We start from the raw sequence: 16,098 nt of genomic DNA on the forward strand, positions 1-16,098 counted from the left end.
CCTTTATTCGTCACCTTAGCCCTTAATCCGTTACCCTTTCCCTTAATCTGTCATCATTTCCCTTAATCCGTCACCATAACCCTTAATCCGTCATCCTAGATTTTAATCCACTGCCCTTGACCTTAATAAGCTAGTCTTGCTCTTAATCCGTCACCATAACCCTTAATCTGTCACGAAAGCCTTTAATCCCTCACCGTTGCCCTTATTTCGTCACCCTAGCCTCTAATCCGTCACCATAGCCGTTAATCTGTCACCAGAGAATCGAATTCGTCACCTTTCCTCTTAATCCATCATGCCTACCCGTAATCCGTCACCATAACCTTAATCCGTCACCCTAGCTCTTAAAGGAGTATTCCACTCTGTAAGCGGGAATCGTCATTCCTCTGGGAATGAATTGTTATCCTTGGATCTAGTTTGTCTTGTAAAATTTACCATAAGTGAGAGCCTGAACGCAAGGCGCTACATGATAGTGATCAAGGCATGAAACCCCCGAAGGATCCCTACAACAATCCCAGAATTCAATGCGCGGTGCGCTAGTGAGAGAGGACTTGCCAACATGGAGGGAGGGCTTGGTATAATTGACGATGCTATGAAGTTTAGGAATACCTTTTTGAGTAGACTAAATGTGTGTGCACAATCGCTATCAGAGCTGCCAGGCCAGCGCTTTCCGGTTTTATGTTGTTGTTGTTGTTGTTGCCCGTCTTTAGTATTTTCTACGTGTATATAAGTAGCCATTTTAGATAGCAAAAGGGTCTTTTTAAGATGCCAAAATCTCTTTATTCTAAGAGCCGCTGGACTTCAAACTTGTTGTGTACATTCCTGAATATAAGATATTCACTCGGCTCTTTTCGTTAGCGTATCAGGTTAACCGTTACCTAGAAATTCGGGTCAGAAGATGGCTAATTTGTCATCGACGCCATTTTGCCTGCCACAATGGTGACCTACACTGTACATAAAGCTCCTTACTATAGTACCAAAATTTCTGTCCTCCGAAACACCAGCGACTTCAAACTTTTTGTGTACATTACTGAATATATGATAGTCATTCGACTGCTTTCGTTAGCTTATCAGATCAACCGGTAGCGAGAAATTCGGGCCAGAAGATGGCTCAGTTCTAATAGACGCCATTTTGCCTGCCATAATGGTGACCTACATAAAGCTCCTCACTATAGTGCCAACATCTCTGTCCTCCGAAACACCAGCGACTTCAAACTTTTTGTGTACATTACTGAATATATGATAGTCATTTGACTGCTTTCGTTAGCTTTGTGGATCAACCGGTAGCGAGAAATTCGGGCCAGAAGATGGCTCAGTTCTAATAGACGCCATTTTTGCCTGCCATATTATGGTGACCTACATAAAGCTCCTCACTATAGTGCCAACATCTCTGTCCTCCAAAACACCAGCGACTTCAGACTTTGTGTGTACATTCCTGAATATATGATAGTCACTGTATTGTTTTTGTTACATTACTGTCATTTTGTTTCTGTCTGATAGAAGTGGGAAGGACGGCACAGAGAAGAACTCTCAGGAAAAGTCCCGGAAAAAGCCCAAGTCAGCAGGTAGTTTTTGTTTTCATTACAATTTATGTTATGTAAAACATGATGTAACATGTGTCGCAATTTTTTCTTATTTACCTACTTAAATGTAACGTTATGGCCATTTATCTCTTGAAATGACAACATTGAATTTTGTCTCGGGCTGCCATATTGTATGTCATTGTTTGGTAAAATTACTTGTTATTTGAGCTGTGTACCTAAACAAATTCTTGGACAAGTAAATGTCAAGAATATGCCATATTATAGTGTGCAATCGTACCTCTACATGAAAACCTTTCACAAATATCTATGTGCTCCAGTGCACCCACAACCAAAAACTTGATGCACGGCTCCAATATTGGGTGTAGAAATGTGTACATGTACCCAGTACTTTGAGCCCAGGTGTTATGTATGTGATACATTTTTTTTCAGGCAGCCCAGAAGATTTTAACCAGGGCTAAGAGAGGCCCTGCCTGGTCTAGAGACGAAACAAGGGCACTTGTTAAGTTCTTGTCTCTGCCATGGGAGGAATGGGACCCAACACAATCCACTGGGTGGCCACAAGCGAAAAGTGACCCTATCTGGAGCAAGGCTGCTCAGTTTGTGAAGGAAAATGCAAGATCATCAATTCTACGGCACGGTAAATTATTGATTATGAGATTGTACTGTATTCAACTGTGACCCACATAATATTTCAATCCTTCATGCATACAATGTAATGTATGGCATTAGCCAGGGGGATATGCATTGTTCTGCATGCCCTACATTTTTTCGGGTTGCACATGACATGTACTTCATGTTTTTCATACAGCCCTTCAACTTTGCCTATTCTGCTTTGAAAATAGTTTATGGTTTTGTCATTAAAGAAGTCCAGAAAAACACATGTTAATTTTGTTCAGGTACAGGTACAACCTGTACCTAAACCCCTGTACCTGTACCTGTACCTGATGTTACGTTTAGGTACGCAGCACTAATCTAGTGTATTTGAATTTATTTACTCGTCTGGTAAGTGTAACTTGGTGAGTAAATGACTGTTTCCTTTTGAATCTTGCTTTAGATGGGTCAGTACGTGCTCACGTCAGCAAGCACCTGCAGCCATTATACCCCATAAGTGCTGGAGGAAGACTTGCAGCAGAAAAGGTAATAGTGCCATTTTATTCTTGTAGTAGTTAGGATAATTATAGAGCTTTAATTTGATTAGGTTGCTGCTTTTGTCCTTATATAATGGAAACAATACTTTAGCTATTGCTGATATGCCTATAGATTTGCTTCTATCACAATGCACAAAGAATTTATGATTTTTTTTTCAAATCTCAGGGTATGGACATTTCAGACCTGGGAAGCTCATGTCCATTTTGCAAGAAGAGTTTGAGCCCTGCAGGAACTCAAACCCAAGAGCCCGTAGGGATGCTACCACCAGAGCCCCAAGGAACGCCACCACCAGAGCCCCTAGGGATGCCACCACCAGAGCCCCTAGGGATGCCACCCCCAGAGCCGCTAGGGAAGCCACCACCAGAGCCCCTAGGGATGCCACCACCAGAGCCCCTAGGGATGCCACCCCCAGAGCCCCTAGGGATGCCACCCCCAGAGCCCCTAGGAACGCCACCCCCAGAGCCCCTAGGGATGCCACCACCAGAGCCCCTAGGGATGCCACCGCCAGAGCCCCTAGGGATGCCACCCCCAGAGCCCCTAGGGATGCCACCCCCAGAGCCCCTAGGGATGCCACCCCCAGAGCCCCTAGGGATGCCACCACCAGAGCAGCTAGAAATGCCACCACCAGAGCAGCTAGAAATGCCATCCCCAGAATCCCTAGGGATGCCGCCACTAGAGACGCCACCACCAGAGCCCCCAGGGATGTCAACCCAAGTTCTCCAAGGGATTCCGCCACCAGAGCCCCTAGGGATGTCAACCCCAATCAAATCAACCAGTGCTCTCCAATCAGATTCCTCAGTGACACCATCATCCGCATGGACTACACCTAGTGCACCTGCAGATAAGGGGGATCAGTCATACCAACCAGAGTCAGAATCAACATCTCCCCCAACCTCTGATGATGAAAGTGAAACTGAGGTGACGCTGGAAGGACATAGATTTATTGTATTTGGTGAGAAGATAAGAGAACTGTTCCAGCGGTGTTCCAAATGTGGTGCTGGCAATTTGCTCAAAACCACAGTAAGAGGCACTTGTCTTGCTGTACACTGGACTTGTTCAACGGGTCATCATGGTGTGTGGCATTCTCAACCATACAGCAAGAGAATGGCAATTGGAAATCTTCTTGTCGGATGCGCAATCCTATTCTCTGGTGGGTCCATTGATAAATTTATAGATTTTGCTGCATCATTGAACCTACAGTTCATTAGCCAATCAGAATTCTTCAACATCCAGACAACGTACGCTATTCCTACCATTCACGACTACTACACATACCAGCAGGAAATGGCCCAGGACTTGGTCAGGGATGGCGCAGTTACTATCATGGGAGATGGCCGGTGTGACTCGCCCGGCTATTGTGCCAAGTACTGTTCCTATACGGTAATGGAAGAAAAAACAGCTCTTATCCTCGACATGAAGCTAGTGCAAGTCACAGAAACAGGGACATCCCAATCGATGGAAAAAGAGGGCCTCCAGAGATGCTTGGAGGAGTTAGATGACAAGGGCATCGACATAGAGTGCCTGGCCACAGACAGACATAGGGGGATCGCAGCCATGATGAAGAAAGACTATAAAGACATCAAGCATGAGTTTGACATTTTCCATGTTTCCAAAAATGTAACGCAAAAACTCAGAACAAAGGCCCAGAAGAAAACCTGTCAACCCCTGGCTGAATGGATAAAGGCTGTGAGTAACCACCTATGGTGGTCAGCAAAGACATCTAAGGGGAATGCCCAGGTACAGTGCAAAATGTTAAAAATTACTGTCAATGCAGAAACATTTGCAGCAGTCATATTTCTCTATAGGAGGGGAAATGAGGTTTTCGCTTTTACATCGTTTGAAGTTCGCATCTGCAACAATTCTGTAATACAGTAGACTTTCAAAAACATATATTCGCAGTGTTTTGATTTTGTGGTGTGTGATCATTGCAAAAACCATGAAAATAAAAACACCACAAAAGTTTCTGCATTTACAGTCTATATTTCATGATATTATGACTATGGTAGGTACTATTATAGCAAACAATTTTCTTGGGATAATGCATTATATTGAATTGCATTTAGGGGCATGCAAGCTAGTCATTTTTTTTGCTAGTCAACTGTTTTGACAGTGCCAGGTTTAGCTAACCAACTGCAACTCTATCTTGTCATTTAGTTGCTGATCGAGAAATGGACATCCTTGCTAAACCACATCGGAAATCAACATCAGTGGTCAGGTAACGAGTTATTCCACCGTTGTGCACACCTGCCCCTGTCCAGAGAAGCTGAAAGGAAGAAGAAATGGCTTGAGGTGGAATCTCCTGCCCACAAAGCTCTTCAAGAAGTAGTGATGGACCGTATCTTGCTGAAGGATATGGGCCATATGACAGGGTTCAAGCACACAGGTGAATGTTTGAGCCGTATTTTATGAATTAATACATCCTACAACACATGATTTTATAGAAAATGATGCAATTGAACGCTTGTATGTCAATGCTGCAAAATTGTTTTAGGAAATGTACACAGTTGGCAAGTGTTCGATGTATAACCATTCTTATGCAAAAGTTTTTCTGCCTTACATGGTCAATACATTATACTCGTCAGAGGAATTTACAGGCAGAATGACTGTTTTGTCTGAATATTCTTTGTTGCCGCAGGGAAGCTGGAGGTCTACCACAACCTTGTGTTGAAATACGCATCAAAACGGATACATTATCAGTATCCTGCGATGTTGGCGAGACTTCAACTATCAGTGATCGATCACAATGAGAATATCGGTCGAAGACAGGCCAGGACATCATCAGGTATGCATACATACTAATGTGTATATAAATTCATTCACAGGGAAAAGGAGTAGAACAATTAATACCTAGCTGTTGCAAATATAGTGCTATGCAGTTTATTGATGTGGTTTTAACCATTTTATCTTCATGTCTAAATGCATTTTAGGAGCACAAAAAACTGAGTAAAAGTAATTTTACTAGCTCCATTGCATGTGTACCAAGCTACTTATATTTCACTCAATGAAATAGGAATAGTACTGAAATGTATTGTTTTGTCAAGTTTCTTCTCCTCTTTCTTCTCCTGCCATTAGCTGAAACTGGATCAATTGTCATTTTACACTAGAGATGGGTAAGCATTGACTTCCAAGAGTGAAATTTGCATTGGGATGTTGATTGAAGAGTTCATTCTTGGGGATAAATTCAGAAACCCATTTTTGAGTGTGGTGATGTTGTAAAAGTCCATTTGTGTGTACAAGGAACTTTGAAATGGGGAATTCATGCAAAAAAGTTTATAAGGAAGTCATTTTTTGCATGGGAAGAGAGATGGAGTTTGTAAATGTCGGCCTCCTTAGTTTCTTTTTAATGTAGGTGAAAATTGCCGGCTTAGAATTACTTTGTCATCTCTGTATAATGAATTAATTCTACAAATCACAAACACTTCAGACTACATTCTCTCTGCAGGTGATCCAAAGCGGCGGCTGGATTACAGCAAAAGGCAGAAGGACTGGGTAGTCAAGAACATCTATGAGAAGAAGGACTACACCTTCCGAAGGAAGTTGCTGGAGGCGGCAGAGTACAGGCGCCGGGAGTCAAATGAGTGCTTAGGGGACCAGGTGCTGCCTAAGCCAGACCTACCACGTAACATCGCGCCAATTCCTAGGCCAAGCAAAGAGGCAGCTTTCCAGCGTTATCAAACAAGATTTGAAGACAACTAGAGTCAATTCCATATTAGTAGTATTACTGTGTGGGTGTTTGTTGCTTTTTGTTCTTACATTTGCAAAACTTTTGTTACCATCTAAGAGAGATAAGTAACTGTTTAGAACAATTACCAACATTTAGTTGATGTTCTAAATAGTTTCTGCTGTGCTCCAACATGTCAGACAAATTTCTAACACTGCACATGTTATTTGTATTATTTTCAAAACTGTTGCAACTTAGATCAGTTGCTTGAGTAAATTTTTTTGGGCGTATCTTACTACCTGGATGTCTAACTTTCATCAACGTATGATGCAAATGGTGACACATCACATTAGATGCTTCTTAATCAAGAGATTTTTGTGCAATTATTTTCAAAACATTTCCAAAATAACATAGATAAGTTTAAACATGGAATTGACTCTAAGCATGTGTATATATGTTCTGAAATATTATGTATTCGAGTGCATTTTTTCTCATTTTTTGTATGCTGATTATGTCACAGGTTATGTTAATTAGATCGATAGGTACAAGTTTCAAATTGAGTATCCATTGGAGCATTTTATTAATAAATGTCCTGCCTACAGAAACAAATTTTCTATTTTACAACAACCACAATTTTGTGGATTAAACTTAAACAATGTTGTCTCAAATGTAAACACTTACAGCTCTGCCTATTTGTGAAATTATTCAGAAATACAATTGTATGTCCTTATAATATACATGTAAAACTAGTTCAAAGGAATGTAGAAATAATGATACTTAGACAGTAGCTAAAGTTTCCATTCGGCCTGCTGTATAAACCATGAATATATAAAAATGAGTACATACAGGTAGACAGGTCTTTATATTTGGTTGAAACACACCTGTTATACAGTGTTAGAAGTTTGGAAACATCTGTGAGTACATGTAAGACTGTTATCAAGATTGTTTTTAGACTTACCAGCTAACCCTAATTCTAACAGTATAAAGTTAGTAGAATACAAACTGATTTATAGACCAACTGAACAGGTAATGGCGAAATATCTTAGCAACAAAATATCCTGATTCTGTAATCCAATTTTGGCCATATATCTAGACCTACATGCAGAGCAGCCTTTTCTAGGGACAGCACTGCTCTCCCCGGAAGGGGAAGGGGAGATAAAAGGATCCCTAAAGAAAGCCTACCACACAGCGCCCCTGGCAGGAGGCCGTGCCTGCATGGGCATCCAGTCCTGCGGCCGAGGAAACAGGAGAAACAAGATAAGGAAGCCCCTGACTCTGGGGGCATGGAATGTGAGGACTCTGCTAGACAGAGGAAACAGACCAGAGCGACGCACCGCACTCATTGCCAGGCTGTTGGGCCAGTACCAGATTGACATAGCAGCTCTGAGTGAGACCAGATTCGCTGGAGAAACTCAACTGGAGGAGATAGGCGGAGGCTACACCTTTTACTGCATCGGGAAGCCTCAAGATGCCTCGAGGACGTCTGGCGTTGGATTTGCTATTCGCACGGAGCTTGCGAGAAAGCTCGACAACCTACCGTGTGGGATCAATGACCGATTGATGACCTTACGTCTCAAACTTGCAAAGGACTGCTTTGCCACCATCATTAGCGCGTACGCACCTACTATGACAAACCCAGATGATATCAAGGAAGCCTTCTATGAGGATCTCAACCGTGTCCTCTCGGAGGTGAACAGCAAGGACAAGATCATCCTCCTTGGAGATTTTAATGCACGAGTTGGAACAGATGTGTCCTCCTGGCCGAACGTCTTAGGACACCATGGCACCGGAAAGTGCAACTCCAATGGACTGATGTTGTTATCGATGTGTGCTCAACACAGACTGTCCATCACCAACACAATATTTCAGCAAGCGGACAAGTACAAAAACACATGGATGCACCCTAGATCAAGACAGTGGCATATGCTAGATTACGTTATAGTGCGCCAAAAAGATAGAGGTGATGTGCATAGCACACGCTGCATGAGAGGAGCCGACTGTTGGTCCGATCATCGCCTACTCCGTAGCAAGATGGACCTTAACCTTGCTTTGAAAAGGAAGACGGCTAGAGAAAAGCCCCTGCGGAAACTGAACATTGCTCAGGTCAGCATCAAGCAGGAAGCACTGCAGCAAAATCTTCAGAAATCACTGTCCAACATCGAGCAGGAGCAAGACAACCTGGAAAAGAAATGGAGGACCTTCCGAGAGGCCGTCTACAGCGCTGCAGCTGACACCCTTGGTTTTGTAAAGAGGAAGCACCAAGACTGGTTTGATGAGAATGAAGAAGGCATTCAGAAGCTCATCGACAAGGTACATAAAGCGCACAATGATCACCTTCATGACAAGACCAACAGCAGGACAAAACAGGACTACCAGCAGGCAAGGCAACTTCTCCAGCAGAAGCTGCGGAAGATGAAGAATAACTGGTGGGAAAGAAAGGCTGAGGAGCTGCAAGCAGCAGCCGACAACCACGACATGAAGACACTTCATGGAGGCCTGAGAGACGTTTACGGACCCAAGGCATCTGGCTCAGCCCCAGTAAGATCTTCTGACCAGTCCACCTTGCTCACCCAGAAAACCGACATCCTTGCTCGATGGGCAGAACATTTCAACCATGTGCTGAACAGAGAATCAACCATCTCCGAAGAGGCAATCGCGTATTTGCCACAACTACCAACAAAGGACTCAATGGCGGACCCCCCAACCACTGCTGAGGTTGTTAAGGCCTTGAGGCAAACAACACCCGGAAAGGCACCAGGAGCAGATGGGATTCCTGCTGATATCTACAAGAACGGAGGCGACGTGCTTCTAGCGAAACTGACGTCCCTGTTCAATTCCATCTGGGAAGCAGGAGAAGTCCCACAAGACTTTAAGGATGCATCCATAGTGCATATTTACAAGAGGAAAGGGGACAAAACATCCTGTGACAATCACCGCGGAATATCGCTCCTGTGTATCGCTGGGAAAATACTTGCCAGAGTTATCCTCAACCGGCTCATCACGAACATTGCAGAGACTGTCGTTCCTGAATCCCAGTGTGGGTTTCGAGCTGGAAGGGGCACCAGTGACATGGTTTTCGCTCTTCGTCAGGTACAGGAGAAATGTCGCGAGCAAAATCAGGAGCTTCACCTGGCCTTTGTGGATCTAACCAAGGCGTTTGATACCGTGAACCGGGAAGGCTTGTGGAAGATCTTGCAAAAGTTTGGCTGTCCAGACAAGCTTATAGCACTGATTGCCTCCTTCCACAAAGGCATGCAAGCCAGAGTCCAGGAAAACGGAGATGCCTCAGATCCCTTTGAAGTGTCCAATGGAGTAAAACAGGGCTGCGTCCTCGCACCTACCTTGTTCTCCATCCTGTTCGCAGCAATGCTCCTTGATGCCTTCAGCAGTTGTAAAAGAGGGGTGTACATCCAGTTTCGCTCTGATGGAAAACTCTTCAACCTGCGAAGACTCCAAGCCAAGACCAAAGTGTTCGAGGCCATCCTACGTGAGTTCCTCTTTGCAGACGATTGCGCACTGGGCGCACACTCCCATGAGGACCTGCAGTACATAATGGATCGCTTTGCAACTGCCTGTGGACGGTTCGGACTCACGATCAGCCTAGGTAAGACTGAAGCCATGTTCCAGCCCTTACCATCACAGGCTGCCAACGTGCCACCACCTCCTCCCATCGTCATCAACAACACAGAAATCAAGACCGTGGGAAAGTTCTGCTACCTGGGTAGCACCATTACAAGCAGTGGATCCCTTGACGTAGAGGTGATGCAGCGCATTGGAAAAGCAAGTGTAGCCTTTGGCCGTCTCACGAAGAGACTGTGGCACGACCACGGCATCCGCCTCTCCACCGAGATTTCTGTGTACAAAGCCGTTGTACTGAGTGCACTTCTCTACTGCTGCGAGACCTGGACAACCTACCGCCGGCACATCCAACTACTGGAGCAGTTTCATCAGCGATGTCTCCGGAAAATCTGCAGCATCAAATGGCAGGACAGAGTGTCCAACCTTCAGGTCCTAAAGAAGTGTGGCCTCCCTAGCATTGAATGCCTGATCATCAAGTGCCAGCTAAGATGGACAGGACACATTGTCCGCATGGAAGACAGCAGAATTCCCAAGATGCTACTATATGGGCAACTAAAAGAAGGGCACCGCAACCAGGGCAGACCCCTCAAAAGGTACAGAGACAATCTGAAGACAAGCCTTAAGAGCTGCAACATCAACGTTGACTGCTGGGAAGCCATTGCCCAAGACAGAGCGCTGTGGAGAAATCAGTGCGCGTTAGGAATAAGGACATTCGAGGCCAACAGAGCTGCTGCTATTCAGGAGAAGAAGGAGAAGAGGAAACAGCGCTCCACACCAGACTGTTCCTTTCCGTGCAGCATCTGTGGCCGCTCATGTGCGTCACGAATTGGTCTTCATTCCCACATGAGGACCCACCTTGGCAAATGACGTGTGAGCCTACTCATCTGTCGTACCGACAGGAGAATCCATCCATCATATTCAGATTGAGAGTTAACTGGAATGTCTAACACAATAGAAAGATGGGACTTACCCAAATTTCAAATTAAACTGAGCATAAAGGAGTGAGCAATTAACAAATTCTGTGAAATCATGTTATGCAGATAGGACAGGTGACTCGATGAGCAAGTTGCAGAAAGTTTATGGCACTCCATCCCTTGACAGACAGGGGATGCCATAAACTTTCTGTAACTCATGACCACATGCTTTATGAGTCACATGTTCTACATGTACATCTGCATAAAGTGACGTCACAGAAGCGGTGGACTGCCCTTTCCTTGACAACTTCTAGATCTGTTCAGTCAAAAATTTGGGTAAGACCCATTTTTCTGTGTCGGATATCACAGCTTAATCTTGCTTCACAGGCAATGATATTCTACCACCATAGATGAAATTTCAAGCAAAGTCGTTACTTATTTGTTGTAAAGACAGCAGTAAAATCACACCAGGTACAGGCAAGTGCATTGCAGCTCTCTTGATACCACTAATGAAGAATCACTGTTGTGGTAAAAGAACTTTGATATCAGTAATGAGGAATAAGTTATCATCAAGAAAAAATGAATCTGCGACAGTCTCTGTTTTACAGTCACTGTGATAAAACTTACCGATAGTTCACTATTTAGTAATCTAAGACCATTTCTGCTGCAAAATTATTTACATATCATGGTAAATTACATTGTAAATGTAAGAATATAATTGATACAGCTGTGCACTGAATTAGTAACCTTTCACAATTGAGGAAGAAAATAATGAATGAATGAATGAATGAATGAATGAATGAAGACCTTTATTGCACACACATACCCAACTGGGTTTAGTACAGGTCACAACAGAAAACATCACAGTTTGCAAAATAATGTCAGAGTTCCGACTTCCGAGCAAACTCAATCACAGTATAACTAACTAACAGCAAAAAGAGGAGGTGCGTGAGTAAGGAGAAAGTAGTGGTGTTAGTAGAGACTTAGTGTGAATACGTCAATGAAGGATAGACATCCAGGTACTAATAAGATACGCCAAATAGCAATTACTCATTAACAAGCAACTGGATATGATTTTGGAAATGGTCAGACGTTTTAAGCAGCATCCACTACTTTTTGCATATCGATTCATAGTTCGTGGTTAAAAAGCAGCTGATCAAAAAATCTTGCTCAGTGTCACTGACAAAAAGTAGTGATTGCTACTTGAAACATCTGACCATTTCCAAAATGATATCCAGTTGCTTGTCAATGTGTAACTGCTATTTGACGTAACTTAATGTGAATGTCTATTTGAGAAGTCACCTCTTCCTCTGGGTCTGAGAAAAAGTTCTGGATCTTTTTGTGGGCCCAGGAGAAAATATGGAAAAGTGCCCGCCGCTGTCTCACGGTCCTCTGCATGGTCTCTGGCTGGGTCTGAATGGATGTAAACTTTGTTAAGCAAGTATCTCACTGGACTGCGTCAAATTGCACTAGGAAATTGAACAAATTTTTCCTTGTGATCACACTGAGAAACAGAATGGCCATGCCCAGTATGTCACTTTCTCAATTTTGGCTCCGAATCAGATACAATATATTTTTTAACACAATTGTTGACACCTTAGGTACAACTATCAAAATGTGATGCTTAATGTGTGGAAAGTTGAAAGTAATTACCTGCAGGTTGTTTCTCGGATGAGCACTGTGGAAGCGAACAGATACAGTCTCGTTCTGAAAGGTACACAAAACACCAGTCAAAGTAATCAAATATACTGTATTGACATTTTGATTAACAGTTACTGTAATATATGTCATAGGTATGTCATTATAGCTCAATTAGTATATAGCAGCCTCAAAGTTGAGCTCCTAGTTCCAATTAGTTGCTACATGTAACCCCAGAGACTCCAGTTCAATCCTGGGTCAGGACATCTCGGTTGGGGCTGCACCCATCTTTCAGAAGGGATTTATAATGCCAATGGGGGTCCAATGTTTGAGGAGGTGCCTCGAGCATGTAAAAGGGGAAGGGCTAAAAAACTCCTCCCTGTAGAAATATACCCTGCTACAGAAACAGCAAGGAACCTTTCTACCTTATGTGCCCCTTAGGCACCACAAGGGTCTCAACAAACGAAAATATGTCATACTCATGAATAGATCATATAGCTGTGATAATTATAAAACCGTGACTATTCGTGCAATTATTATAGATTTTTCCCCCAGCACTTATTACACCAAAATGCTGTGTCATATACAATGAACCTTGGTGGAAATACACAATGAACAAACAACTATATGGTAACCTTCAACCCACCTCAAGCCAAGCATCGTTGGTTAAGACATGCTGGTCACGTTCCACGACATCATAATGAACCAGTGGGAAAACTTGATTCTAAACTCCTGATTCTAAACTCCTAGTCCTAGTATAAGACTCCTGATGCTAAAAGATGAGTAGGTTGCCCGTACCGTACCTTAAAGACACTGCTTGAGACTAAAATGTTATAATATGTGGAAAAGGTCTGATTGACTCAATGTATGATAGAGAAGACTGGAGGCTGAACTTTCTGTATGCTTCAACTCCTAAACAGAGTTTACTAAGCTGCAGCTAGTAGTAGTTGTAAAAAAGTAGTGTCCGTACCGTGTGGTAGGTGGATCCCGCATCGTCAATCACATCTCCAAAGTGGGTGAAGAGGGGTGTAGTGTCCATCACCACCGGAGGGAGGAAGGACAGCTGACGGGACAGCAGGTTTGGTGGGGAGGGACCCACGTCAATAGCTGCTCCCTAGAAATAGATCACACACTACTAAGCTTTCGGAGAGAATTCATGTGAGAAATCTATAGTCATGCCTTCAACCCAGAGTTCTCAGAGTTATCAACTTAGAATTGAGGTGTTCAAAAATGTGTTTTTCCCTAGTCTACTATCATAGAGTGGAACTCTTTGACACCAAGTACAGAAGGAGCATCCTCATCAGACAGCTTTGAATAACGCTTACAGATAGATGTGCAAAGGTTAGATATGACTGGACCAGACTGGTCGTTTGGTGACTGTAATATAACCAGCTGGTGCCGCACTGCATGGCTGTATACCCGGTGTGTTATGCTGAAAGGTGTTTATACCGTCCGGCCATACAGATACAAATTCACATTGGGAATTGCAGAATGATTAAAAACAAACTTGTACCATAACCATGTCCTCGGCCAGTTGTGAGTACAGTTGTTGATATGCTGCCAGGGTGTGGGGACCATAGATGGTGGAGGCCCCCTCATATCTCTGCACCTGTATATAACAAAACACAGAAACACTGATTCATGCCAGGCACTTTTAAACATTTTCCAACATAAAATTATGGACGACCTGTGCAAATAGATATACAGTCAAACCTGCCTAGGCGACCACCTTTTCAACGCAACCACCTGGCCATGGCGACCGCTTTTTCTCGGTCCCGAAAATTTTCCCCATAGGCACAAGCATTAAGCTGCCTGCCCAAGGCGACCACCCGTCCAACGCGACCGCGACCGCAACGAATTGGGACCGCACAGAGCACAATCCCTGCCCATGGCGGTCGCCTAATTTTCAAGCGTGTGGTGACATCAGATCATTTTGCTGTCGGATTTCACGGAAATGTTTTCAAGACTTTAAAGGACAAAAATAAGATCAAACATATATAGAATAGCAATGTTATACCATCGATTCCTCCATGAAGTGTTTTAATAAAACGTTCCCCCTATAAACATTGTAAAGACAAATGTTTGTGATGTTGTTGTGCCTATCGTAATCTTAAAGTTTAACGTGAATTCAGTTCCGTTTAAACTCAATTTTCAAAACGAATACGTAGTGCATGGCGTCAAAAAGTCAGATTTCACAGAAATTACTATCTATTTCTTGCAATTTCAACAAAAATGTGTCTCTGTCTTACTAAATTCCGCCGGAAAATGACTCCGCGGTGGAAGGCAAAACGTTGGCCGAGACATGTTGTTTCTTGGTCCGCGACGCCATCTTTGTTTCAGCGCGGCATAAGGTTGCAGACCACAGTATTTCTCCTATAGGGATTTATATAGTTAAGGATCCCAAGGTGAGATGCTTCGACGCTTGAAAATTTATAGAAAGGTGCAGAATTAGGGTACCAGATTTTTATATGCTTGACTTCAAGGTTCAATCTACAAAATATCTGCAAAATAAGGTTGAATTTGCCGGCTCGTTCTCTTTTAAAAGCCACTTTGATATGCCCCCCGGCGGAGGTCACCGTACTGCAGGCGACTTACAGTAGTCGGGCGGTAACAATATCCAGGCGCGAATCCAACCCGACCGAACAAACATCGTAATCAAACTCATCCTGTCTCAAAACTGACGTATTCCTCTACCATTCACCACAGTTTCAGCCTCTCTAACGTGCACAGAAGAAAAACTATGGCCTTTTCAAGTAATGTGACGCACTACTTCATACCCGAACTACTATTGTCCACGGGGGTCGCCCATTAATACTGTGTTCTGCGACCATAACGCTGACTTTTCAAAAACACGGCGCTTCTGGGTATGAATATTTAGAATACTCTCATTATTGATAAGAATTGATATTCTTATACTCTTGTTATTTCTATGACTCTCACAAACCTTTATTGGGCACTGCTTGCTTGTAATCGCCGACGCTGTGCGTTCTGCTCCAGTGTTACCTTTCGATGCGGTCGCGTGCTCGGCGGCGGCATCACAACTTTCCGTTTTCATCCTTCCGTTGTCAGATCGAAAACTTTTTGCCGCTTTAATCCAGCGGTCGGCGCCCAAAAGAAGGCTGGGGTCAGCAGGTGTTTTCTAGGGATTTGTCTCAGGCCTTAAAACCTAGATTTTATATAAGTGTGTGTGTGTGTGTACTCTTACTTAAACGTAACGCGTGAATGCAGGAGGGCGCTGCAAGGTCATCGAGGCAGACATTGCTTTTAGTCAAAACTATGACGAAATTTGTTCACGATGTAACGGTATACAAATATTACAACGATAACGGAAAATGTACATTCTGTAGGATCTTTCTGTCAATGAGAATTGACCCTGGTGGGGGTCATGCTGTCTAAAATCACATAATTTTCCATCCATCTACATGTACGTGGTACACGGTATTTGAACACCTCGAGCTGGAAACATGTTATGGTTGGAATCCTCTTCATGGCGACCACCTGTCCATCGCGACCGTTTTTGCTCGGTCCCCCGGGTGGTCGCCTTGGGCAGGTTTGACTGTAATTTCAGTTCAAACAATGACGTTTCGAGGCTTTGTTGGTACGCCAAATGTATTTT

At 43.5% G+C, this 16,098-nt stretch overlaps 2 protein-coding genes across 4 annotated transcripts; one reads left to right on the forward strand and one right to left on the reverse strand.

Annotated features, from left to right (window-relative positions):
* The first annotated feature begins 625 nt into the window (after positions 1 to 625).
* On the forward strand, positions 626 to 7,448 carry LOC136448368 (uncharacterized). Of its 3 annotated transcripts, XR_010757867.1 has the most exons (8): positions 634 to 1,562; positions 1,971 to 2,178; positions 2,596 to 2,678; positions 2,856 to 4,427; positions 4,845 to 5,073; positions 5,326 to 5,472; positions 6,133 to 6,479; positions 6,527 to 7,448. XR_010757867.1 is itself a non-coding variant. In XM_066447786.1 (7 exons), exons 4-7 carry the CDS (start codon positions 2,859 to 2,861, stop codon positions 6,384 to 6,386), a joined length of 2,199 nt encoding a protein of 732 aa, XP_066303883.1. In that variant the 5' UTR covers positions 634 to 1,562; positions 1,971 to 2,178; positions 2,596 to 2,678; positions 2,856 to 2,858; the 3' UTR covers positions 6,387 to 7,448. The 3 variants fall into 3 exon arrangements, 2 of the variants coding, with proteins under 2 accessions (XP_066303884.1, XP_066303883.1); XM_066447786.1 differs by having other exon boundaries at positions 6,133 to 7,448; XM_066447787.1 differs by lacking the exon at positions 5,326 to 5,472 and having other exon boundaries at positions 626 to 1,562; positions 6,133 to 7,448.
* Positions 7,449 to 10,849: 3,401 nt separating this feature from the next.
* Positions 10,850 to 14,117, reverse strand: LOC136448369 (uncharacterized). The gene is made up of 5 exons (XM_066447788.1): positions 13,996 to 14,117; positions 13,453 to 13,596; positions 12,498 to 12,551; positions 12,147 to 12,257; positions 10,850 to 11,364 (listed from the first exon to the last, which is right to left on the reverse strand). The coding sequence occupies exons 1-5, from the start codon at positions 14,002 to 14,004 to the stop codon at positions 11,362 to 11,364; spliced, it is 321 nt and encodes a 106-aa protein (XP_066303885.1). The 5' UTR covers positions 14,005 to 14,117; the 3' UTR covers positions 10,850 to 11,361.
* Positions 14,118 to 16,098: the final 1,981 nt, after the last annotated feature.

The sequence above is a fragment of the Branchiostoma lanceolatum genome, chromosome 14 (assembly GCF_035083965.1).
Source record: "Branchiostoma lanceolatum isolate klBraLanc5 chromosome 14, klBraLanc5.hap2, whole genome shotgun sequence".
NCBI lineage: Eukaryota > Metazoa > Chordata > Leptocardii > Amphioxiformes > Branchiostomatidae > Branchiostoma > Branchiostoma lanceolatum.